The sequence below is a fragment of the Psammomys obesus genome, unplaced genomic scaffold (assembly GCF_907164565.1).
Source record: "Psammomys obesus unplaced genomic scaffold, mPsaObe1.curated_primary_1811, whole genome shotgun sequence".
NCBI lineage: Eukaryota > Metazoa > Chordata > Mammalia > Rodentia > Muridae > Psammomys > Psammomys obesus.
The window spans coordinates 1,148,741-1,174,284 of NW_026596092.1; the positions used below are offsets into that span (position 1 = coordinate 1,148,741).

The 25,544-nt window shown below is 40.7% G+C and overlaps 1 protein-coding gene across 2 annotated transcripts in view; it reads right to left on the reverse strand.

The window, feature by feature from the left end:
* Atp9b (ATPase phospholipid transporting 9B (putative)) overlaps window positions 1-25,544 on the reverse strand; it is a 219,926-nt gene that overhangs the window by 69,882 nt on the left and 124,500 nt on the right. For both annotated transcript variants that reach the window (XM_055628015.1, XM_055628014.1), the window contains exon 12: window positions 19,101-19,261. In XM_055628015.1, coding sequence (XP_055483990.1) covers window positions 19,101-19,261 — 161 coding nt within the window. The remainder of the gene's footprint in view (window positions 1-19,100; window positions 19,262-25,544) is intronic.

Sequence of the window (25,544 nt, forward strand, 5' to 3'; positions counted from 1 at the left end):
GGATAACTCGCTTTTAATGCTAAAGGATAACTCGCTTTTAATGCTAAGCCTCTAAGGCACTCAAACTCAGTGGCTACAGAGTGACAACCGTCACTGAATTCATTTCTTAGCAATGCCCTGACCATATACACTTTCTGTTCTGTTTGTTTGTTTGTTTGTTTTTCAAGACACAGTTTCTCTGTGTAACAAGGGCCCTGGCTGTTCTGGACTCATTTTGTAGACCAGGCTGGCCTCAAACTCAGAGATCCACCTGCCTCTTCCTCCCAAGTACTGAGATCAAAGATGTGTGCCACTGAGCCCAGCCCAGCCTTTTATCCAGGGAGGTGCTAAGTCTGACATGCTCCTTAATCCATGAAGCACATGATTACAGAAACATGGTCAACAGTAGCAGAGTCCAGATGCACTGCAAGTCCATTAGCACCTGTTGCATCTTTACCCAATGACCTATTCCAGGCAGAAAGTGGTTGTTCTGAGCCAGGACACAGTTATGACTTTTTCTACCACATAGTATAAAAGATGAATTGCCTCAGCTAAGTAGTCTTTCAGAAATGCTGCCAAAAGGAACATATATGACAATGTTTATTTTTGCAATATGAGGAAATTTGAGGTGGATTTCAAGATGTAAGACTGCTTTCACGATATCTTATTTTTGTCCAAACAGCCTAATCCCGCAGCTACAAATACCTGAAGATGAAACTCAAGTCTGAATAAATTTCAAATGCTCTTTCCCTAAAATACACAATACAATCCATTTAGGCCCCAGGATGCTTGCTATATTTAAGCTCTAATTTGTTACAATTAAACCTTAGCACTTATCACTGCCAGGTGAACACAGTCCCTAGCCCGCCTGAGAAACAAATACACTTCTCCTTGGGGGAATGAATCTACCTGAAATAATTCACGTGACACTTCTAATCTGAGCAAAAGAAAGGAGAAGCCATTTTATTTTTATTTTAAGTTCCAGCTAAAATTTTATTTAAAAAATAAGTTGTTTTAGATATTTGCTTGCCACACTGTTCAGAATAGATTAGATATAGGCTTACCCATCAACTTGCACATATAGAAAATTAAAATATTACAAAAACATCTTTTTTTACAGAACAGAATAATATTGGAAAATTTAGTTCTGATCTACTCAGTAAAAATAGTACTCAGTGAACCACACAAATGATGACATCATCTGGCACACAGCATTAATGATATACATGAACCTACATTCTAATCCTTCAAATCATACTCTTCTTAGGGCTAGAGAGATGGCTCATTGGTTAAGAGTACTGACTGCTGCTCCAGAGAACCCCAGGTTCCCATCCTGCCACCCACAAACATTAGCAACTCCAGTTCCAGGGAACCCGACTCTCTCTTTTGGTCTCTTTAGGCACCAACTACTCCAGTGGTACACAGACTAAAACAAAACAAAACAAAACAAACAAATAAACAAAAAACCCAGTAAATGTTCTAAACAAAGAAGTTTGCATTAGTTTTCATCAGCACTTTTACCAAATATAATCAAAACCCTTTCCTATAAACTCTAAGGTTGAAGGACACAAGTGTTGTATCTCAAATCGTCCCACATCTCTCATTCTGATGATACAGTGTAGGCAGCAGCAGACTGCACCAAAAGCTTTTCCCTGAGGAACGTAATGCACTTAAGGCTTTCATCTCCAGGACTGGTTGAGCCCCTCCTGGCTGTGGATCAGTATTGCTGCCTGAGGAACCTCTAACTGCAGATGAACCAAAATACCTGTGAGTGAATAGGAGGACAAGAGCTCAACACAGCCACTTCCCCACCTTCCTGTTCAAAGTGCTCTATCTAGTTCATGGCTATATCCGGTTTTAGTCAGGGTCTGCCTAAATGCCCTGCTTAGCTTTGAATTTACTTTGTAGCTTGGGTAGGACTTGAACTCTTGCAGCTAAAATGTTAGAATTACAGCCCCATGTTGCCAAGCCCCAGTAAATGTCTAGTCCAGGCAGCTTCACCTTTTGTAGCAATGTACCTAACACACACACACACACACACACACACACACACAAAAAAAAAAAAAAAAAGAAGAAGAAGAAAAGAAAGAAAGAAAGAAAAAAGAAAAGAAAAGACAAATTTACAAGTATTATCACTTCTGTGGGCTGACAGAAAAACTTTCCAGAAAATATGTGTGAATGGAATCTAGTGAAATACAAGAGTACAAACCATGACCATATTAGGTCTTTCCTAGAAATAAAAAGCTGTTATGACATTAGAAAGTCAAACATTATAATTTAGCATGGTAGTCTTTTAAAAATATTTTAAACAAAAATATTATGAAGTGATCTAGAAATTATTTTTTAATGTTTTATGACCTGGAAACAAGCTTTAGCAAATAGGAATAAAAAACAATGAATATCTTAAAGAATCATTATAAAAAGATAACATGTTTAGATGTTGTTTTGACTTTGATAATGGCAACACAGGAAGAATGTACATTATTACCTTTATTGAATAATGCTCAAGATTTTTGCCTACTAACAAAAATAGAAATAAATCGTGGAAAGGATTAAAACAAGGAAAATCTTGATGCTGTGATGAATACATAAAAGTTTGAAAGCTTCTAGAATAGTTAAAGCCAACAATGTTTTTACCAAAGTCAGATTCAATCATTTAATAGAAATGAACATTATTTCTTTATACCAGAAACAAAGATTTATGAAATGGAACTTGAAAAAAAATTTATATAAGTATATAAAAATATAAAAATATTTATAAATTGCTCTAACAAAAGCTGTATAATCTTTCTATGGAGAAAGTTTAGAGAAAATCTAGCTCGCTATTTAATAATAATAATAAAAAAAACTGGCTCTGAAAACTCATATGCACTAAAAAAAAATCAGTTGTTAGCCGGGTGTGATGGTGTACGCCTTTAATCCCAGCACTCAGGGAGGCAGAGGTAGGCAGATCACCGTGAGTCTGAGGCCCGCCAGGTCTATAAAGCGAATAGGACAGGTCTAGGACAGCCCAGGAAGGCTATACAGAGAAATCCTGTCCCAAAGAACAAACAAATAAACAAGACAAAACAAAACAAACAAACAAACAAGAACAACAACAACAAAAAAAACCTGTTACCTAACATGGGTAAAACCTTGGGTTCAGTCCTGTCTTCCTGGGCCCCTTGGTCCCACTTCCCTAGGCAGGAGTATATTTTTGTGGTAGAATATACACTGCATGCTTAACAGCCTAAGTTCAAGTCCCAGCATCATAAGAGAACAAACTCATTTTCACTGGTCAATGACAGAACCCTCATTCAGCAGACAGGAGAACATCGCCTTAGAGGAGAGGAAGATATCTAGGCACACAGTATGACAATATTCTAAAAGGACTCCTACTTAACAAGGTTATATATGAAACTATTTTTCTGAGTAAAAAAGTGTCAAGCCAGAGAGACAGATGTCAGCAAAATAGAAACAGAAAACATATCATAAACTGTACAAAAAACTACACAAAGGACTTAGAAAGTTGACAAAAGAGAAATTCTAAATTAGTGGTTCTCAACCTGTGGGTTGTGGCCCCTTGGGGTGGGTCCAAATAACCCTTTTCAAAGGGCTCACCTAAGACCAAAGAAAATGGCAATTCATAACAATAGCAAAAGTAGAGTTATGGAGTAGCAACAACATAGTTTTATAGTCGGGGATCGCCACAACATGAGGATTAAAGGTCACAGCATTAGAAAGGCTGAGAACCACGGGCCTACACTGATAATGGAATGCTAACTCGGGTACTGAGAGAAACAGAGAATTCTCAATGGAGGAACATCGAATGGCAGAGAAGCACTTAAAGAAATGCTCAGCCTCATTAGCCATTAGGGAAATGCAAATCAAAACAACCCTGAGATTTCACCTCACTCCCATCAGAATGGCCAAGATGAAAAACTCAAGGGACAACATATGCTGGAGAGGTTGTGGAGAAAGGGGAACCCTTCTCCACTGCTGGTGGGAATGTAAACTTGTACAACCACTTCAGAAATCAATTTGGTGCTTTTTCAGACAATTAGGACTAGTGCTACCTCAAGATCCAGCTGTACCACTCCTAGGCATATACTGAAAAGATGCTCAACTATACAACAAGGAAATTTGCTCAACCATGTTCGTAGCAACTTTACTGGTAATAGCCAGAATCTGGAAACAACCCAGATGTCCCTCAATTGAGGAATGGATAGAGAAAGTGTGGTACATTTACACAATGGAATACCACACAACAGTTAAAAACAAGGAAATCTTGAAATTTGCAGGCAAACAGTGGGAACTAGAAAAGATCATCCTGAGTGAGGTATCCCAGAATCAGAAAGACACACATGGTATATACTCACTTTTAAGTGGACATCAGACATATAATATAGGATAAACATACTGATGTCTGTACACCTAAAGAAGCTAAGCAAGAAGGAGGACCCTGGGTAAGATGCTCAATCCTCATTTAGAAAGGCAAACTGGACGGACATCCGAAGAGGATGAAAACAGGGAACAAGACAGGAGCCTACCACAGAAGGCCCCTGAAAGACTCTACCCAAGCAGGGTATTAAAGAAGATAGTGAGACGCATAGTCAAACTTTGGGCAGAGTGCAGGGAATCTTATGAAAAAAATGCAGAGACAGAAAGTTGTGAAGGGGACTGGAGCTCCACAAGGAGAGCAACAGAACCAAAAAATCTGGGCACAGGGGTCTTTTCTGAGACTGATACTCCAACCAAGGGTCATTCATGGAGATAACCTGGAACCCCTGCACAGATGTAGCCCATGGCAGCTCAGTCTACAAGTAGGTGCCCTAGTAATGGGTGCCCTACACAGGGACTGTCTCTGACATGAACTAAGTGGCTGGGTCCAACTGGGATCCCTAGTATGGGGAACAGGGACTGTCTCTGACATAAACTCAGTGGCTAGCTCTCTGATCACCTCCCCCTGAAGGGGGAGCAGCCTTACCAGGCCACAGAGGAAGACAATGCAGCCAGTCCTGATGAGACCTGATAGGGTAGGGTCAGAGGTAGGGGAGGAGGACCTCCCCTATGAGTAGACTGGTGGAAGGGCATGGGAGGTTAAGAGGGAGAGGACAGGATTGGGAGGGGATAAGAGAAAGGGGGCTACAGCTGGGATACAAAGTAAATAAATTAAAAAAAAAAAAGAAAAAAAAACCCTGAAGAAATAGCAATGGGCTCATGATGTTTATAGACCTTGAGGATGAGAGAAATAATTGATATATATTTTAAAGTAGAATCTTTTTATTTGTAGAGTGTTAATTTCTGACCTTCCTTCCTTCCTTCCTTCCTTCCTTCCTTCCTTCCTTCCTTCCTTCCTTCCTTCCTTCCTTCCTTTCTTTCTCTTGAACTAGGAATTTTCTGTGACTATTAAATACCTGTCTTTCTAAAGCTTCAAGATAATAATGTATCTATTACTTCCCAATTTGGTAATTTTTCACAGGACAATGCAATTTGCTGTGTGTAACAGTATAAACAGAGCTAAAGCCTCAGATTACTACTGTAACCCCTCTGAAGTTTTGGTTTTAAATAAATGATTTGTGACAAACAACAGAGATACAATTCTGGCAAAAGAAATCTTTTGGTTTTTCTTCTCATGATCCCAGAAGGGTTGCTCAGTGTAATCACTAAAACTATGACTACCATGTCAGAAGTCCCTTCTTCCAGTAACTCCCTTTAATCTGTTGTATGTCAGGAGTTTTGTCTGAGTGTAAAACTTAATAACTACTGGCACCTATTTTTCAAGTTCTAAAGTATCTATAAATACTGTGTCTAGTTCTTTGCATAGGGTAACAGAGTGCTATAATATACTATTTTAATTAAAAATGCCTCACAGAATTTAAAAAAAAAAAAGAAAGAGAGTTCCATGCTAACCCTGGTAAAAGTGTTGCCCAATACCACCTGGCACCTTTGAGTGTCCAGCTTCCAAGGCAAAGGGCTCGGATAGGACCAGTGTGCCATTAGTCTCCAGCTGGCCAGTTCTAAGCATTTCACTGATGAGCTTCCCACATGCTCTGACTTGGTGACATCAGCAAAATGAAAAAGAAACTCTGTCTCCTGAAATCCACAAACAGCTCTTGCAGTTCCATGTGTTTGGAAAGACACTGCCTGTACAAGAGATTCTTAAGTGTGCCTCAGAAGGGATATAATTATCTCTTTGTCTAACAGTATTTTTGTCTTTCTTGATCAAGTACGCCTTAGGCAGAAGCAAAATCTCTTTGACTCAGCACTGAGAAGTCAGTTTTTGGATTATCAATTATCAGAGGGGGTACTTTAAAGCATCTCAAGAAAGCAGACAAGAAACAGCAAACACCTGACCTCTCTAGGGTTCCTCAATGTGCTGATGCACTAAGAATTCTGCTGATGTCTTCCTCTTAGGAGACATGCGCATACATTCAGTTCAGGATTACAATAAAAGCGCTATCATGTAATACTTATCTCTGAATGGCAGAAATGTTGGAATTCAATTATCATCTCAAAAAACACAGAAAACGATCCTGGCAGGGCAAGATGGCGGCTCCGGGAGGACTCTCATTCTGAGCAGCAGCACAGCAGGATTGGCACAGTGACCAGCAATCAGAACTCTTGGCCATAAAACACAAGTGATTGTGTTTCACAGGTCAGAGTATACCCCACGGTGGGGGATTCAATCAGCTTTAATTCACCCGGCTAAACCACGAAAGAGGTCCTGGTTCCGCCAGGCACTTGGTCGCCAGCCCAGAGCTACACGCCAGCGTGATCTGGTCACTGTCTCAGACTGAACTGTGGGCCCAGAACATCACAGACTGGATTTTCCAGTGGAGAGATAAACCCACGGAGCAGGAAACGATTGGGACCGACATTAGGTCACCTAGACATCCCCTGGAAAAGACTCGGGTTCCGCGGGCGCCCCAGGAGCCAGCCTGGAGCCAGAGCCTGGGACCCAGGCGCCTGCATAGAGCCCTGCCTGCGGGCCTGATTCGCCGCCTCAGATAGAACTGTGGGCACCAGGGCACCAGGGCACCAGAGACTGAGTTTCACTGTCAGGTGCAAACCCACAGGGAGGGAAATGGCTGCTCTGATCTCAGAGCACTCAGCCGACACCCCCACCCCGAAAAGGTCTCAGGACAATTATCCAGTTTAGGCAGACACCCAGGCTCCCAAAGGCCAGAAAGGCAGAGCCACAGGCGAGCATCTGTGCCTGTGGGTTCTACTTGCCACCCCAGACAGAACAGTGGTCCTCAAAGCAAAGACTGGGTGTCTCTGGCAGGATGAAACCCCCAGCGGGGGGGGATCATCAGGTATAAACACCCAGGACACCCAGCACCAAAAGACTTTCTGGATTCACGCAGACTCTAGGCTCTAGCTTTCTAATGCAGGCAGGAGCGCTGTGCTCAGCCGCCATTATTGAGTACCCCTAGGGCACTGGGGCACACAGCTGCATCCTCAGACCTACAAAAGCCAGAGAGCCATTACAGCAGCCCTCAGATACTGTGCCAAGGATCAACCAGTTATCCCTAGTTAGACTGACAAAACTGTGGGAATCCCTGGTCCTTCAAGAGGGCTGCACCCACAGCGTCCGGACCAGAGCAGTGCCTACAGCCGCCATCCCAGACAGGGACACACAGCTTCTGGCCCAGAGTGAGGCACCCAGCCTCCAGACAAGAGTGGCGCACCCAGGAGCTAACTCAACCTAGGTGCACATTCTCCAGGCCCAGAGCGGAGCAATCAGCCTCTGGCCCAGAGACTTGCTGAGTGTACCTCCCACTTTCCCGGACAGAACTGTGCGCCCCAGGATAACAGACTGAGTTTCCATGATGGGAGAAAACCCCACAGCTAGGGAATCAGCAGGTTCTTCAAGAGGACTGTACATGGAAATTTAGTGAGCAGCAGCACACTAAATTTGTAACAAGAAACCCAGCAGTGGAGCAGCTGTCTTGAGAAATTCTATGGGTAAGAGGAGATCCCCCCCTGCCTAACATAGACCACAGCTACTACTCAGGGCTATAAACCTGAGGTGAGCAGTGGCAACTCCTGAGAAACACTGCCATACAGTGACCATAACCAAAAAGCAGAGAAGGACTACTTCAGGAAAAACCATCTTCCGACCAAGGGGATACTCCATACCTCAGGACTCCAGGAAGCACAGAAACTAACAGCCAACACCTAAATCAGCCCAATGGGTAGAGATCAGCATAAAGGCTCAACCAACAAAAGACAGAGCAATATGGCATCTCCAGAACCCAGCCGTCCAGGGGCGAACAACCCTGGACAATGCAGCATAATAGAAAATCAAGAAGATGACCTTACATCTATGCTGATGAAGAGGTTAATAGAGGAAACAAATAAAATATGTAACGAATTAGAGGAAGATAAAACCAAACAGATCATGGCTATCCGTAAAGAAATGGAGGAAGTTAAAGACAAGCAGGTTATGGCCATCTGTGAAGAAATACGGGGAGATGCAGCCAAAGAGTTTGCGGCCTTCAGAGAAGAAATAATTAAATCACTGAAAGAAATGAAAGAGACAGAGTTGAAGGAACTAAAAGAAAAAGAGGAAAATACAAGCAGACAGGTGAAGGAAGTAAACAAAACAACTCAAGACCTGAAGATAGAACTGGAAAAATTAAAGAAAACACAAATGGAGGAAATAATGGAGAGGAAGAATTTAGGGAAGAAAACAGGAACTACAGAGGTAAGCATAACCAACAGACTACAAGAGATAGAAGAAAGAATCTCAGGTGTAGAAGATACAATGGAAGAAATCGATATGGATCTGTCAAAGAAAATGTTAAATCCAAAAAATTCCTGACACAGACCATCCAAGAAATCCAAGACAATATGAAAAGACAAAACCTAAGAATAATAGGAATAGAGGAAAAAGAAGACTCCCTTCTCCAAGGCCCAGAAAATATTTTCAACAAAATCATTGAAGAAAATTTCCCCAAGTTAAAGGAGAAGCCAATAAGGATACATGAGGCCTACAGAACACCCAACAAATTTGACCAGAAAAGAAAATCCTCCCGCCACATAATAATCAAAACAGGAAGTATACAGAACAAAGAAAAAATACTAAAAGCTGCAAGGGAAAAAGGCCAAGTAACATATAATGGCAAACCCAATAGAATCACACCTGACTTTTCAACAGAGACTATGAAAGCCGGAAGGGCCTGGACAGATATCATGCAGACCCTAAGAGAACACAGATGTCAGCCCAGGCTACTATACCCTGCAAAACTCTCAGTCCTCATAGACGGAGAAAACAAGATATTCAATGACAAAAACAAATTTCAACAATACCTACACACAAATCCAGCATTACAGAAGACACTGGAAGGGAAAATACAACCCAAGAAAATTAGCTTCTGTCAAGAAAACACAGGAAATAATTAACCTAACTACAGTAAAACAAAAAGCAACCAAGCACACAACCTTATGAACACAGCCAACATCAAAATCAAAGGATCTAACAGCCACTGGTCATTAATCTCTCTCAACATCAATGGACTCAACTCTCCAGTAAAAAGACACAGATTAACAGAATGGATACGTAAACAAAACCCAGCACTCTGTTGCATACAAGAAACACACCTAAGACACAAAGATAGACATTACCTGAGGGTAAAAGGTTGGAAGACGACTTTCCAAGCAAATGGACCCAAGAAACAAGCAGGAGTAGCCATTCTAATATCTGATAAAATAGACTTTCAACCAAAATTAATAAGAAGAGATGGGGAAGGACACTTCATACTCATCAAGGGAAAATTCCACCAAGAAGACATCACAATCCTGAACATCTATGCCCCAAATACAAAAGCACCCACATTTGTAAAAGAAACATTGATAAAATTTAAACCACATATAGATCCCCACACATTAACAGTGGGAGACTTCAACACCCCACTCTCAACAAAGGACAGGTCAACTAAACAGAAATTAAACAAAGAAACAATATCTCTGACAGAGGTCATGAATCAAATGGACCTCACAGACATTTACAGAACTTTACACCCAAACACAAAAGAATTTACCTTCTTCTCAGCACCTCATGGAACCTTCTCCAAAATAGACCATATAGTTGGTCACAAAGCAAGCCTGAAAAGATACAAGAAGACTGAAATAATCCCTTGTATCTTGTCTGATCACCATGGAATAAAGCTGGACTTCAACAACAACAGAAATAGCAAAAAGCCAACACACACATGGAAACTGAACAACTTGTTACTAAATGACAGCTGGGTCAGGGAAGAAATAAAGAAAGAAATTAAAGCCTTTCTAGAACTCAATGAAAATGAAGACACAACATACCCTAACTTGTGGGACACAATGAAAGCAGTGCTAAGAGGAAAGTTCATAGCACTAAGTGCCTTCAAGAAGAAATTCGAGACAGCTCATTCAAGCAAATTAATGGCCCACTTAAAAACCCTAGAAAAAGAAGAAGCAGATACACCAAAAAGGAGTAAACGGCTGGAAATAATCAAACTCAGGGCTGAAATCAATCAATTAGAAACAAATAAAACAATTCAAAGAATCAATGAAACCAAGAGCTGGTTCTTTGAAAAAATCAACAAGATCAACAAACCCTTAGCCAAGCTAACTAAAAGGCAGAGAGACACCACCCAAATCAACAAAATCAGAAATGAAAAGGGGGACATAACTACGGACACTGAGGAAATCCAAACAATCATAGGGACTTACTTCAAAAGTCTATATGCCACAAAATTTGAAAATCTAAATGAAATGGACAATTTTCTTGATCAATTTGACTTACCAAAGCTGAATCAGGACCAGGTAAATCAATTAAATAGTCCTATATCCCCCAAAGAAATAGAAGCAGTCATCAAAAGTCTCCCATCCAAAAAAAGCCCAGGACCAGATGGCTTCAGCGCAGAATTCTACCAGACCTTCAAAGAAGAGCTAACTCCAATTCTCTTCAAACTATTCCACAAAATAGAAACAGAAGGAATATTACCAAACTCATTCTATGAAGCCACAGTCACCTTGGTACCTAAACCTCACAAAGACTCAACAAAGAAAGAGAATTTCAGGCCAATCTCCTTTATGAACATTGATGCAAAAATACTTAACAAAATACTTGCAAACCGAATACAAGAACACATCAAAGAGATTATCCCCTATGACCAAGTAGGCTTCATCCCAGGTATGCAGGGGTGGTTCAATATATGGAAATCCATCAATGTGATCCACCATATTAACAAACTGAAAGAAAAAAACCACATGATAATCTCCCTAGATGCTGAAAAAGCATTTGACAAAATCCAACATCCATTCACATTTAAAGTATTGGAGAGATCAGGGATACAAGACACATATCCAAACATAGTAAAGGCGATATACAGCAAGCCTATAGCCAACATCAAACTGAACGGAGAGAAACTTAAAGCAATCCCACTGAAATCAGGGACAAGACAAGGCTGTCCACTCTCCCCATATCTCTTCAACATAGTGCTGGAAGTCCTTGCTAGAGCCATAAGACAGTTGAAGGAGATCAAGGGGATACAGATGGGAAAGAAAGAAGTCAAATTATCACTATTTGCAGATGATATGATAGTATACGTGAGTGACCCCAAAAATTCTACCAGGGAACTCCTACAGCTGATAAACACCTTCAGCAAAGTGGCCGGATACAAAATTAACTCAAAAAAATCAGTAGCCCTCCTGTATACAAAAGACAAAAGGGCTGAGAAAGAAATTAGAGAAACAACACCATTCACAATAGCCACAAATGACATAAAGTACCTTGATGTAACCCTAACCAAGCAAGTCAAAGACTTGTATGAAAAAAATTTCAAGTCTCTGAAGAAAGAATTAGAAGAAGATATGAGAAGATGGAAAGATCTCCCATGCTCATGGCTTGGCAGGATTAACATAGTAAAAATGGCCATCTTACCAAAAGCAATCTACAGATTCAATGCAATTCCCATCAAATTGCCAACACAATTCTTTACAGACCTGGAAAGAAAAATTCTCAACTTCGTATGGAATAACAAGAAACCGAGAATTGCTAAAACAATCCTCTACAATAAAAGATCTTCTGGAGGTATCTCCATCCCTGATCTCAAGCTGTACTATAGAGCAACAGTTGTAAAAACTGCATGGTACTGGCATAGAAACAGAATGGTGGATCAATGGAACCGAACAGAAGACCCAGAAATAAACCCACACAGTTATGGACACCTGATTTTTGACAAAGATGCCAAAACCATACAATGGAAAAAAGATAGCATCTTCAACAAATGGTGCTGGTCCAACTGGATGTCTACATGTAGAAAAATGAAAATAGATCCATACTTATCACCCTGCACAAAACTGAAGTCCAAGTGGATCAAAGACCTCAACATAAAACCAGACACATTAAATTGGCTAGAAAAAAAAAGTGGGGAATACCCTAGAACTCATTGGTACAGGAGAAAACTTCCTGAACAGAACACCAACAGCACAGGCTCTAAGAGCAACAGTCAATAAATGGGACCTCATGAAACTGAAAAGCTTCTGTAAAGCAAAGGACACAGTCATCAAAACAAAGCGACTGCCTACAGATTGGGAAAGAATCTTCACCAACCCTTTACCTGACAGAGGACTCATATCCGGTATATATAAAGAACTAAACAAGCTGAAAAGCAGCAAACCAAGTAATCCACTTAAAAAATGGGGAACAGAGCTAAAGAGAGAATTCTCTGTAGAGGAATATCAAATGGCAGAGAAGCACTTAAAGAAATGCTCAACCTCATTAGCCATTAGGGAAATGCAAATCAAAACAACCCTGAGATTTCACCTTACACCCATCAGAATGGCCAAGATGAAAAAACTCAAGGGACAACACATGCTGGAGAGGTTGTGGAGAAAGGGGAACCCTTCTCCACTGTTGGTGGGAATGTAAAGTGGTACAACCACTCTGGAAGTCAATCTGGCACTTTCTCAGACAACTAGGAATAGCGCTTCCTCAAGATCCAGCCATACCACTCCTAGGCATATAACCAAAAGAGGCGCAAGTACACAAAAAGGACATTTGCTCAACCATGTTTGTAGCAGCTTTATTTGTAATAGCCAGAAGCTGGAAACAGCCCAGATGCCCCTCAACTGAAGAATGGATGCAGAAACTGTGGTACATCTATACAATGGAGTATTACTCAGCAATGAAAAATAAGGAAATCATGAAATTTGCAGGTAAATGGTGGGACCTGGAAAGGATCATCCTGAGTGAGTTGTCCCAGAAGCAAAAAGACACGCATGGTATATACTCACTCATATAAACAAACAACATAGAATAAACCCACTAAAATCTGTACATCTAAACAAACTAAGCAAAAGAGAGGACCCCAACAAAAAATGCTCAATCCCCATCCTGAAAGGCAAAGAGGATGGGCACCAGAAGAAAAAGAAAACAGGAAACCACCTCGGAACCTGCCACAGAGGGCCCCTGAAAGCCTCTGCCGTGCAGACTGTCAAAGCAGATGCTGAGCCTGATGGCCAACTGACCAGCAGAGTGAATGGAATTTTATGTAAGAAGTGGGAAATAGTAAGAGCTGGAGAGGACAGGAACTCCACAAGGAGAGCAACAGAACAAGAAAATTTGAACACAGGGAACTTCCCAGAGACTCATATTCCAACCAAGGACTATCCGTGGAGATAACTTAGAACCTTGACAATGCAGCCACTTCTGATGAGAACGGATAGACTAAGATCAGAAAGAAGGAGAGGAGGACCTCCCCTATCAGTGGACTTAGGGAGGGGCATGCATGCAGAAAGGGGGAGAGGGTGGGACCGGGAGGGGAGGAGGGAGGAGCTTATGGGGGAAAACAAAATGAATAAAGTGTAATTAATAAAAGTTAAAAAAATTTGCTATATTGAATAAAAATAATGGCATCATTTCTCAAAAAAAAACCACACAAAACAAAAGACAATATAAATTTTATCAAATAGCTTAAAATTATTTCATTGTACAGAGTACTTTTAATAAAATGCTTAACTTTTGTAAATTGAAGTTTTCTGATTCTTTGGCCACTAGAGGAAAACGCACTTTACTTTCTAGATTTGTATATTTTGCAAAGGAATATATATTTAAAAGCTCAAAGTCACATTTAAACACTAAAATGAATTGTTATGCTTATTTTATAGAAACTTAGCAACAGGAAAACAAACTAGTTTTCATTAAAGATAAACCACAGTTCCCTAAATAAGCATCTTGTGTTCTTCACACTCTACAGCTCTCATTCCTTCTGTTAAGTTGACACAACTGTAGTTCCAGCTGTGTGGAACAAGGTAGTATGTTCTGTTGAAGTGGGCATGCTCATGATGGGCTAGAGTGAGAAAAGGCTACAAAATGGTCTAGGTAGGCTCAACACATCTAGATAAATGTGCTAAGTACACTCACTAAAAAAAACAAAAAGAAAATACAAAAAACAAAACAAAACAAAACCCAGAGAATGGAAGATTGCAGACAGCCTGGTATTATCATTTTGTAAGCAAGTATTTTTAAAAACCACGGAGACTAAAATAGGCGTGTATGGTGGTACACGTATCCACGTATGTGCAAAGATAAATACACAGGCAAGTATGTGTGCACATTCATATTTATAAATCTATCTAAACATACAGACAAGTGTGTGCGCGTGTGCACGTGTGCACACACACACTTAAAGGGGGCAAAGGTGAACACTGACTGTCTTCCTTTATTACTTTCCACCATATTTTCTGAGACTAGTTTCTCACTGAACTTGAACCTGGAGACTGACTGGACAGCGAGCCTGAGGAGTCTTCCTTTCTCCAACCCCCACCACAGGGATTATAGGTGTGAGTGTCGTGCTTGACTCACTTCCTCATGGTGAAGCAGTAGGCACTTAACCCACTGGCCACTTTTCCCAGTTCTAAAATACATGAAAGGTTTTACATAGTCACATATAGTGAAAACACATTTATTTTCTTATTAGATATTTTCCATTTTCACTACAAATCCAAGTAACTATTCAAACATAAAAACAACAGAAATCACTTTTAGTTCCAACAATGTTCCTAAGGCATAATTTTGTTAAAATTCCTAGCTTTATTAAATGAATAAAAGAAAAATGGGGCAAGTACCTTCCATTGTTGTTTTCCTAAAGACAGAAACAAAAGGAGACAGTCTATAAATGCCAGTCCAGATCCTGACAGAAGTGCTCCAGAACTAAGAAGAAAGGGTCCCTGAGTATTCCTCTCACTATCAAATAGACTTTAAAAGAAATCAGCCCAAAGGAAGAACACAAGAATGAAAATCTTGAGAATCGATATTTCCCCATCATCAGAGAAGATGGGGAAATGTCACTCCTTTAATAGGTGAGAGCAGATACCTTGCACAATCGAGCCTGGAGAAAGTATAGGCAGTGAGAGCGCAAGCTGGCAGGCAGTACTATCCTAGGCTTTCCCTTCCTCTGACAGAACACTTTCTTCCCTTTTGTCTTCTCTTCCGCCTGTCATCACCCAGGGCATCTGGATAGCCAGCAAGTGTCCTGGCTTGCTTTCTACTGCTGTGGTAAACACCATGAACCAAAGCGACATGGTAAGGAAAATGTTTACTTGGTTTATATGTCCAGATCACAATCCATCAATGAGGGAAGTCTGGGCAGGAAGTCAAGCAGGAATCTGGAGGTAGACACTGTAGCACAGTCCAGAAGAAACACTGCTAACTGGTTCACTTAGCTTACTTACTCAGTTAACCCAGGGCCACCTGCTCGGGGTGGCACCACACATAATGGGTTGAGCCCTCACACATTAATCATTAATCAAGAAAATGTCCCACAGACTTACTTGCCTATGGGGCAATCTGATAAGGACATTTTCTCAGCTGAAGTTTCTTTTCCCAGGTGACCCTAGTCTGTGTGAAGCTGACAGCAAACTGACCAGCACAGCGGGCTAAGGAAAGGGGGACAGGACATGAAGGTGTCAGGGCACCGATTTATTTGTACATTTTGACTATCCAAATGAGCCTGGTGCATTGATTGTGGCCTATGTTACCACCTATAGTTGCGTCTAATTGTTTTAATTATAAATTAAAAAAAAGAAAGGACATAAGTAATAAAATATTCCAAATGTTATTTCAAACATAATCTTCTAATGGTGTCTCTAAATGACACTGGCATTGTTCAAAGCCCATCCTTTCATCTGTCCTGGATATGCAGCATGACACACTACTAAAACCTTGCACTAACCCAGGATGGTGTGGAGAAGCTCAAGCCCTAGAGGTTGCCTGCAAGGCTTAAGTATGAGTAAAAAGACAGATGTGTAGAACAGAAGAGCTAAATACAAGTGGAATATAGTGTGTGTGTGTGTGTGTGTGAGAGAGAGAGAGAGAGAGAGAGAGAGAGAGAGAGAGAGAGAAAGAGAGAGAGAGAGAGAGAGAGAGAGAGAGAGAGAGAGAAATTTAACAATGAGACAGGGGGTGCTAGAGTTCAAATATTTTAAGGTACTAGAATCAGTTTAAAGAAAAGCAAAGATATGGGCTTTTTATATGTGTGGGGTAATACTTCTAGGAAAGCTACAAGACAGAACACAATGAATTACAAGGGTAAGAAAAACTTTTAAAGACGTCAAAAGGCACAAAAAATGTAGAGGTAGAACCAATAAAGTAAAAACACATACAGGCAAGTCACTTAAGTATAATAAATGTAAAGATCATGAAGGGTTGAAAAACAAAAATCCCTAGCTACACACTATTTCTAAAACCTTTTCATTCACACACAAAAAAGCAATTTTAAGGCTGTACACATCTAATAATATAGCCTTAAAATACACAAATGGACCATGGGAATGAGGAAAACCATAATCATGGTGAGATACTGTACTTAAAGTTAGGGGATCTCCTTTATCAAGACCCATATAGATGATTTTAAGAGCCCACAAGATTAATCCAGTGACATCTGTACAATAGTTCCCTCCAGGGAACACAGTATTTGTAAGGACACATGGAACATTTATGACTGACCACATCATGCAAACAGCAGAAATAAAGCACCACGAGGATGTGCAGCTAAGTCCCAGAGGAAGCCCTGAAGTCCTCTGTCACTGCCTCCAGGTAAAACGAATATGTAGCCTAATGTCACTTTGGGGTTACATTTCACAATGTCCACCAACAAGTCTGGAAGTTGGTATTATTTTTCCCACAGGAGAGAGCCTGCCACTCTAGTCCCAGGCACTACGAAGTTCTGGCCTCTGCCTGGGACTGGTCCAGCCTGGTCCAGGAAAAGCTCGTCCTTTCAGAACTGGGTGGTCCTCTGTGACTGTCCTAGGCTGCAGTTCCTAGACAGGGAATACATTCATCTTTTTACCCTGAACAAGTGTGTTTCCTCCTTGGCGAATGTCCAGTGAATGGGTATTGTGCAAGGGAAGATCGGGTGCATAGGAATGGCAGGGACCAGGCTGTGGGAAGGAGGACACTGAGTAGAAGGTGGCAGTGGATGGTGAGAACAGAGTCTGGGTCACTGCAGACTGTGTGTCTGTGCACAGCTGAGGTTCAAAGGGCGCCGCTGACGAGCTTCCTGGAACATAGCTGAGTAAATTGTGACAAAACTGTTGAATAAAACAGGCATGTGACTCCACAGTACACTCTAGCCACTCCCAGTACCTAGCAGGGCTCTGGGGACAAAGACCTGTCCTTGAACTCATGTCTAGTATTCAGTACAAGCATGCATGGTGTCTATGATGGTTTGTACCCATTTAACTTTCCAAAGCAGGTATGTTGAGGAGCTCTTCCTGCACACTGTGTCCTTGGCTCTGGCTGGATACAAAACTGATTGTTCAAGCAGTCCATATCCTTTACAGAGCTTAGTGGTAGAGAGAGGTGCTCAACAAAGAAGACAGGCATCAGCACAGACCCACACAGAACCGCAGTCATTGACAGGACAGCAAGGTCCCGGGACAGCTTTGTGGGATCTTCGTAGGCCTGAGGGGCACACTTAGGTGATGTTTGAATGACAAAGGACTAACCGTGGGTACCCTGGTAGACAGCACACCCAGGTGTGAAAAGCTTACTACACAAACATCTTACGTTATTCTTGGAGAGGTAAGAGAAGGCAAGCCTAGCCTATGTATGAGGTAAGGCCTTAAGACAGAATTTGCTTGACAACAATGATAATCTTGTACATGCTTATGCTCCCCAAAGCCAAAGTTTTGGAGCTGACTGGCTTCAAGGCTGTGTCAGAAAGTGAGGAATGTACACATAAGCAGTGACTCAGTTATAGCAATAGTAGCGGCACAAAGAGCCCTATTGCCTGTAATACTCATACCTTAACTGACATTACAAATAATTCAGACTTCATTTGAATCAGAGTCTAGATTCAGACTTCATTCCTGATTCACAAGGTATACTCATATCGTACATACAAACACACTAAGTATATCTTTTTAAAGATATCATTTTTGTGACTTTATGAGTCTTTAAATACATACTGAATATTAACTGTTTATACATCAATCTCTAGTTAGAGTCCTTATCATTTTGAAAAAAGTTTCTTTAAAGAGTGCCTCGGTCTGGTCAGTATCTAATCTAACTTGAATATTGGGCACCTTCATTTTGGTTTGTTTCTTGAGACAGGGTCTTGCTGTATAGCCAGGCCAGTCAGTATCTAATCTAACTTGAACATCTTCCTTAAACAGCGGGTACTTTCATTTTGGTTTGTTTCTTGAGACAGGGTCTTGCTATGTAGCCAGGCCTTAGCATCATCATGACTATGGCTGCTACGGATTACAGGCCTACACTAATAGGTCTGGCTTTTAAAACTAGGTAACTTTACATGTTGACAATGTACATAGACCCTAGAGAACTGGAAGTAAAACAGCAACAGCAATTTGTAAAAATTTTCCTCTTAGACTCATATTTATGTTTGAACAAGAGGTGTCGACCAACTGTTGAGACAGCACTGGTAAAAGCAGGAAAATTGGCACTCTCTAAATTACTCTAGCAAAATTAGTCATGTCCCCTCTCAAACTCCACTTGTACAGATAACTTGAGTTCCTGGCCCCTTCTTCTATAGCTTTGCTTGGGTAACTTCTTTTACATTCTGATAAAACAATTTCAGCAAAATCACACATTATGAAATGAGACATTTGTCTTCTTCCAGTTTTAAACCTACCTTATTGGAATGATGTAGGAAAAGAGGAGGAGGAACCGAAAAAGATTACGGTACCATGGGCCTGCGAAACCCTGCAAGGTTACCATAACAACAGAAAGAACAACTAAAGCCAGAAATAGCGCCTTCGTCAGCTGATTGAGTTCAAGGTCCAATAAACCAACCTAAAAAAAAAAAGAAAGTGCAGCATTAATACATGCTCAAGCTGGCCCCATCCCTGTCACCTCGATAAGAGCACATTGAAACAATGGCTTGAGAAAATGAAAGATTTTAATAGTCTTTATAATAATGCAACAGAAAACATTTAATTTTCTCTTTGCAAGCCTCTCATAGGTTGAGGCAGAATGTTTGAAAATGTGCTGCAAACTGTGGAGAATTCTCAAGGAATATTTTATGGTCAATCAGCAGACCAGAGTGACCTCCACTACAGCTACATCTGCAGTGTGATAGATGAAATGATGTTGACAACATGACAAGACCAAGAATTGTAAGAGCAGGCTGTAGGCAGCCCTCTCCATGCCCAGCCCTACATCAGAACTACTTTGTGAGGACAAAAGCGCATCTTCTGTGGCATGTCAGGTCACACAAGCATCCCTGATCTCACTCTCAGGCTTCCCTGAACACCCTCCACTCAGATCCGGAGTCCCCAAGTACAGGATGATATGCTTCAAGTCTCCACAAGAACTTACACAGACAAAGGCCAAGCGTGGAGGTCAGTTTAGAATTAGAACCTGCCTCATTTGTGCAAGTCCCATGCTTCTGATCCCGCCAGTATGGCAAACTACACTGATACTCATCCTGTGGATTGATTTCTAGGTGAGCATATAAATGTAAGGAAGATTACAGCAAAGGCAGTCATTTCTCCTTTGGAAACAAGGAGCATGCTGCCCAAGTAGCTCTTGCCCTAAAAGTAAAGAGAACACAGCCAGCTCTACTGAAATGTGCAGCTCCGATTCTGAGCTCTGGCAATTTCTGTGAATGGCTTCTCCCTACGTAACCCATAAAGACCAAAGTGCAGGATAGTGTGTGGGCAGGAGGGGGAATGGTGCTTGAGGTTCTAGTTAACACAGAGAAGCCGCAATAGGAGAGAAAGGGAGAAGTGGAAGCATACAGCACACACAGCAGCTGAGGACACTGAGCCTGCTCACTTGAACTCAGCCCCCATTCCTGAGGGTATAACCCTGGGCCTTCAGTTTTCCTACTGTATAAAAGAGGAACCATCAGCAGCATCTTGACAGGACTCTGAGAAGTTACACGGTACAGTGTCATGCAGTACAACTCTGGAAGCCTAGCAGGTGTGCTAGTTCACTGTTACACATTAACCTTTGGATCCAGTTACTCTTCAGATAAACTACGTGACTTTGGGGACTAGCCTCAATTTTTTTTAATTTATTTATTTATTATTATTATTTTTTAATCAGGATCTTGCTATTTAGCCCTGGTTGACCTGGAACTCCCTACAAAGACCAGGCTGGCCTCTAACTTACACTGATCCTCCTGCCTCTACCTCCAAAATATTAAAAAACAGGTATGAGCCTTTGCTTCCTGCCCAGCACCAAACTCTTATATGAAATGGGACTACCCATGGAGTACCGGTAGTTGGAGAAGCTAGGTTACTGGTCATACACATGATACTAGATAAGGCCATAGCTGCTGGCTTGATGCGGTCTGGTAACAATGTGGAGGACTGAACTGGGATACCTGACTCAGATGGTTTGAACAGCAGACGGAGTGCTATCAGGCTAAACAACTCTCTGCTACCTTAACTTTCCTTGAATTTGGCAAAGCTTTTGGGAAAAAGAAAAGTGAAGCGGGGTTGTGAGAGAGAAGAAAAAAAGAGGAAAAGAAACAGAGTGAGAAAAAGGGGAGAGGGAAGAAGAGAATATGACCACAAAAATCTTAAAAAAAAAATAAAGCAAGCAAAACACTTTTAAACGTAAAAATTTGAGTATTAGCTGAACTAATACATTTTACTTCATAGCCTAAGAAAGTTAGCTTTTCCCACAGCTCATAATTTACTTCAAATCTAGTTTTGATTAATATTTGCCACAAAAATATTTTCTTATGAGACCATGAAAAGCCATTGCGAGAAAGAAAACAAGTTTCTCAGAAAGCCCATTAAGTACGTTGTAAAGAAAACTAATTAAATGAGTAATTACATGCTTCCTACACCTTGTATTAGACTCTAAGGTTATGAAAATGAGTTAATTATGAGAACTCCTTTTTACCTACCAGAAAGAGTCTACTCAGAAAAATGGATGGATGCTACTATTGTATGTCTTATGAAAGAGAAATATCCAAAAACAATGTTCTTCTCTATCCAGGGTTATGTCTGAAATATGTTGGTAAACACACCATGATCTTTCAAAGCTCTATAGAAACCAGAGCCATTGGCCAGGACCCAGGAGAACATCTGGCGCCTGCACCCACACCATTGCGCAGGGCACCTCTCCTCCCTTGCGGCACAGGCCTGCTGTGTGGAACAGAGCCTAGCGCATCTGCAGCACGCCCTCACTCAGGGGCTCCCTGGACTGCTATGACTATTTCAGACAATAACTACACATCAGATTTACACAGAATATCACTTCCATGATGACAAATGGGTCATGGTTTGACACAGAAGCTCCTCTGCACAAAGCAGCTCATTTCGACAGAAGCTGTGGAGACCGAAGATTCCCTAAGAACAAGTGCTGTAGTTCTCAGCAGCAAATGGATTGCCTCAGCCCAGAAATCATGTGGGACCACCCTCAAGCCCAGCATGGCCCTTCCCATCTTCAGGTCTTACACCAGAACAGCAAAGTGACTGCTTCCCTCGAGAGTGAGCACTTTGAAAGGACCAGTATTCAAGAGATTTGACAATTCCCCAGCATTGCTTTCCTTCTCTTGAGAATGAGGCAGCTCAGACCTCAGTAGCTGATTTATCAGCTCCATTTAAAAAGCAGCACAAGGAGGACAAATACCATGCGATTTCCGCTAGTTCACTACTACATAGTTTATGCTTGAATTATTGAGAAAAATAGGGTTTTGGATTAAAATGAAGAAAAATTAAGCCAGGGAAGTAGAGCATGTTTCAAAGCCCAGATCTTTCTGCTGTGACAAAGGCAGTCTAAGTTTCAGGCCTCACTGAGGATCAGATGAAGTCATTATTCATTCAGTCAGGGAAAAAAGACTCAATTACCTCAACCTAAAGATGCTATCAATGAATGCAAAGTGCATATTTTACTCTATTCATCCAAATCCCATTAAAAAGTGAAAGGAATGATTTAATCTGGCCTTCCAGAGTTGGCCTTTTTTTGTAATAAAATAAAGAATTACTGTCTTGCGAAATGCATAACCACTGCCTCACACTTCCCCCTGCATCAGAGTAGTGAGAGAGCAAAAGCTTGCACAAATCCTCTGAGAAATGAATGCCACAGAGAGGACGGAAACACTAAAAGCAGCCCATGCACAGGAAGTGCAGATAACTCAAGACATTAATACCTTTCTAATTGATCAAGACAGATGTAGTTGACTGTCAACCAGTTGATATCAATTTTGAAGGCAACCAAATGCTCCCTTTTCCTACCCCCTTCCAGGGAGAGAGGGGGCGATGATGACAGACACAATAGGGTCAGAGGCCACTCCCCCAGTGGGCTAGAAGGTACCCTCCTCATGTTCTTTCAGGGCCTTTCTGCCCTTCCTTAACCTGACTTTGGTTAATTCCCAGAACGGGCAACAGTAAGAAAAGATGTTTTCAATACTAGTTTGTTTGAAAAACCAAACTACTTTCAATTAATAACCTTTTAATATTCAATGTCTCTGCAACATTTTTAAGTTTCTCTATCTAAAACCTGAGAGACTCAAAAAGTGCTTCAAAGAAAAATTAGGTAACTACAAAGTCACAGATAGTGTCACTTTCAGCTTTGATGTGCATCTCTGCATTATGAAGAAATTTCTTAAACACCCAAACAAGCCAGAACATTCTGAAAGGACCGTGAAACCTTTTAAACCTTAAGATGTATTATTAATCATTTGAAGTAATTATGACTGTATGAGAAAAGGTAAATTAAATATTCTAGGAAGTGTTTTCCAACATTTACACTAAGTTCTTATATTAGTAAAGCAAATTTTCTTCTGCTTGTCATAATATTTGTTTTATTTGAAACAACTGTGATAACAAAATTAAATACGCTACTGGAAATTTTAATCTCCAAGGGAAAATTTGTGCATAATGCCTAAGACAACCACAATGGCTCTGCAAAGGGGCTGTTCTAGGATAATGAACACAATAATTGCCTGTATAATCTAAAATGCTACTAATGGCAACGATCACAAATCCATTTAGCTCCTCTTTAATTTATGTACCAAGTTTTAAATAGCTAATGGTTCTCAGTAAAATAATGGTTTATATCAACAATAAAGGGTAAATACGGTGTTCTCCTGCTTAATCAAGAAAAGATCAGTTTTGGTTTTTTGTTTTGTTTTTTTTTTTTTAATGAAACCAGGACGAATGAGAAACGGACCTTATCTCTGTAGAACAGCACCATTCCCATCCATCTCAAAGTTAAAAGTACCCACACAGACTAAGTTCCGACGAAATAAATGTGCACACCAAACTATAGCAAATGTATTAAGGTATAAAATCTTAGGTTCTAGCCATTCTTTTTTTTTTTTTTTTAAGTAGCATATGAAACACAGTTCTGAAATACCAGTAACTGCTGGTACCATCACAACTAGATTCAAACAACGAAAATATCACAGCATTCTTACCAGTCCATTGGTAAGAATTCACATGCATTCATTCCTCATGTGGAAGTATTTTAGAATCACAAAATTTCAAAAAGCCAATTTACACTGTTGAAGAAAAATATATATTTTAATTTGCCCTATGTCTTTCCTGTAAATATTGTACAATTTGAAAAAGAAAGAAGCGTCTGATAAAATGTCTAATTCATTTGAGACTCCATGATCATGAGCATATCTGGAGAGTGCACGAAATCTTATGAAAGAAGTGGGAGATAGTAAGACCTGTAGAAGACAGGAGCTCCACAAGGACAGCAACAGATTCAAAAAGTCTAGGCACAGGGGTCTTCTCTGAAACTGATACTCCAGCCAAGGACCACTCATGGAGATGGCCTGGAACCCCTGCATGGAGGTAGCCTATGGCAGTTCAGCGTCCAAGTGGCCTCTATAGTAATGGGGACACAGACTGTGTCTGACATGAACTGATTGGCCTGCTCTTTGATCACCTCCCCCTGAGGGGGGAGCAGCCTTACCAGGCCACAGAAGAAGACAATGCAGCCAGTCCTGATGAGATCTGATAGACTAGGATCAGAGGGAAGGGGAGGAGGACCTACCTTATCAGTGGACTGGGAGAGAGACAGGGGTGGGGAAGAGGGAGAGTGGGATTGAGAGGGGAGGAGGAAGGGAAGTACAGGGGGGATATAAAGTGAATAAACTGTAATTAATAAAAATAATTAAAAAACAATAACAACAACAAAACAAAAAGATGCATAAGGAGGAAAACAGTAACCGTTAATATCTTCTTTTTTTTTTTTTCGTTAATATCTTCTTACCAGCTATTTCTAGACAACTATGTCTTTTCATTCAGATTTAATACAACACTGATGCAGGACTTCTATGAACCTAACTGAATTCCTATAAAAGGAATATTTCATTTCAATGTCTGAAAAAAATCAGTTTGTACTATCACGTTTAGCCCAATATGAAGATGGAAGAAGAAAATAATTTTAAGACCTGTATTCGTATTTAAATAAATTAAGGCTGCACATTACATCTAATCTCCAAATCTTATGTCAATAACTTCCTATAATGAAGCTCAAATTCCCTGGGGGGAGCAGTCTGTTAGGCCACAGAGGAAGACTTTGCAGCCAGCCCTGAAGATACCTGATAAAACAGGGTCAAATGAAAGGGGAGGAGGTCCTCCCCTATCAGGGGACTTGGAAAGGGGCAGGGAGGAGACCAGGGAGGGAGTGTGGGGTTGGGGAGGGAATGAGGGAGCGGGACACAGCTGGGACACAGAGTTAACAAAATGTAACTAAAAAGAAAAATTAAATTAAAAAAAAAGAATAATAAAAAAAATGAAGCTCAAATTATTAGTAGATCTTTTTTGAAGTTATCACTTCAAACCATGGTAAAATGAGATAGCTTTTGGCACGTCCAGCTTGTTTACTTATTCATTTTGGGATATGAACTACTAAGTCTTAACTGTCTACACTCATGCAGCTGGCCATGCGCTGACGATGTATCTGACTATTACTGTTGCCGCCCCAGTGATCTGCGAAATAAGAAGGGCTTCTTTTGGCCATTATTGTCTATTGGCTCAATAATCTGTGCTTTAAGAGCTCTCTAAGTAAGTACCAGTGTGGCAATACTCACAATTACAAAATATTTACCTTAAAATATCAAACTCTGTATTTACGTAAGACATTCAGGTCTACTGTGAAA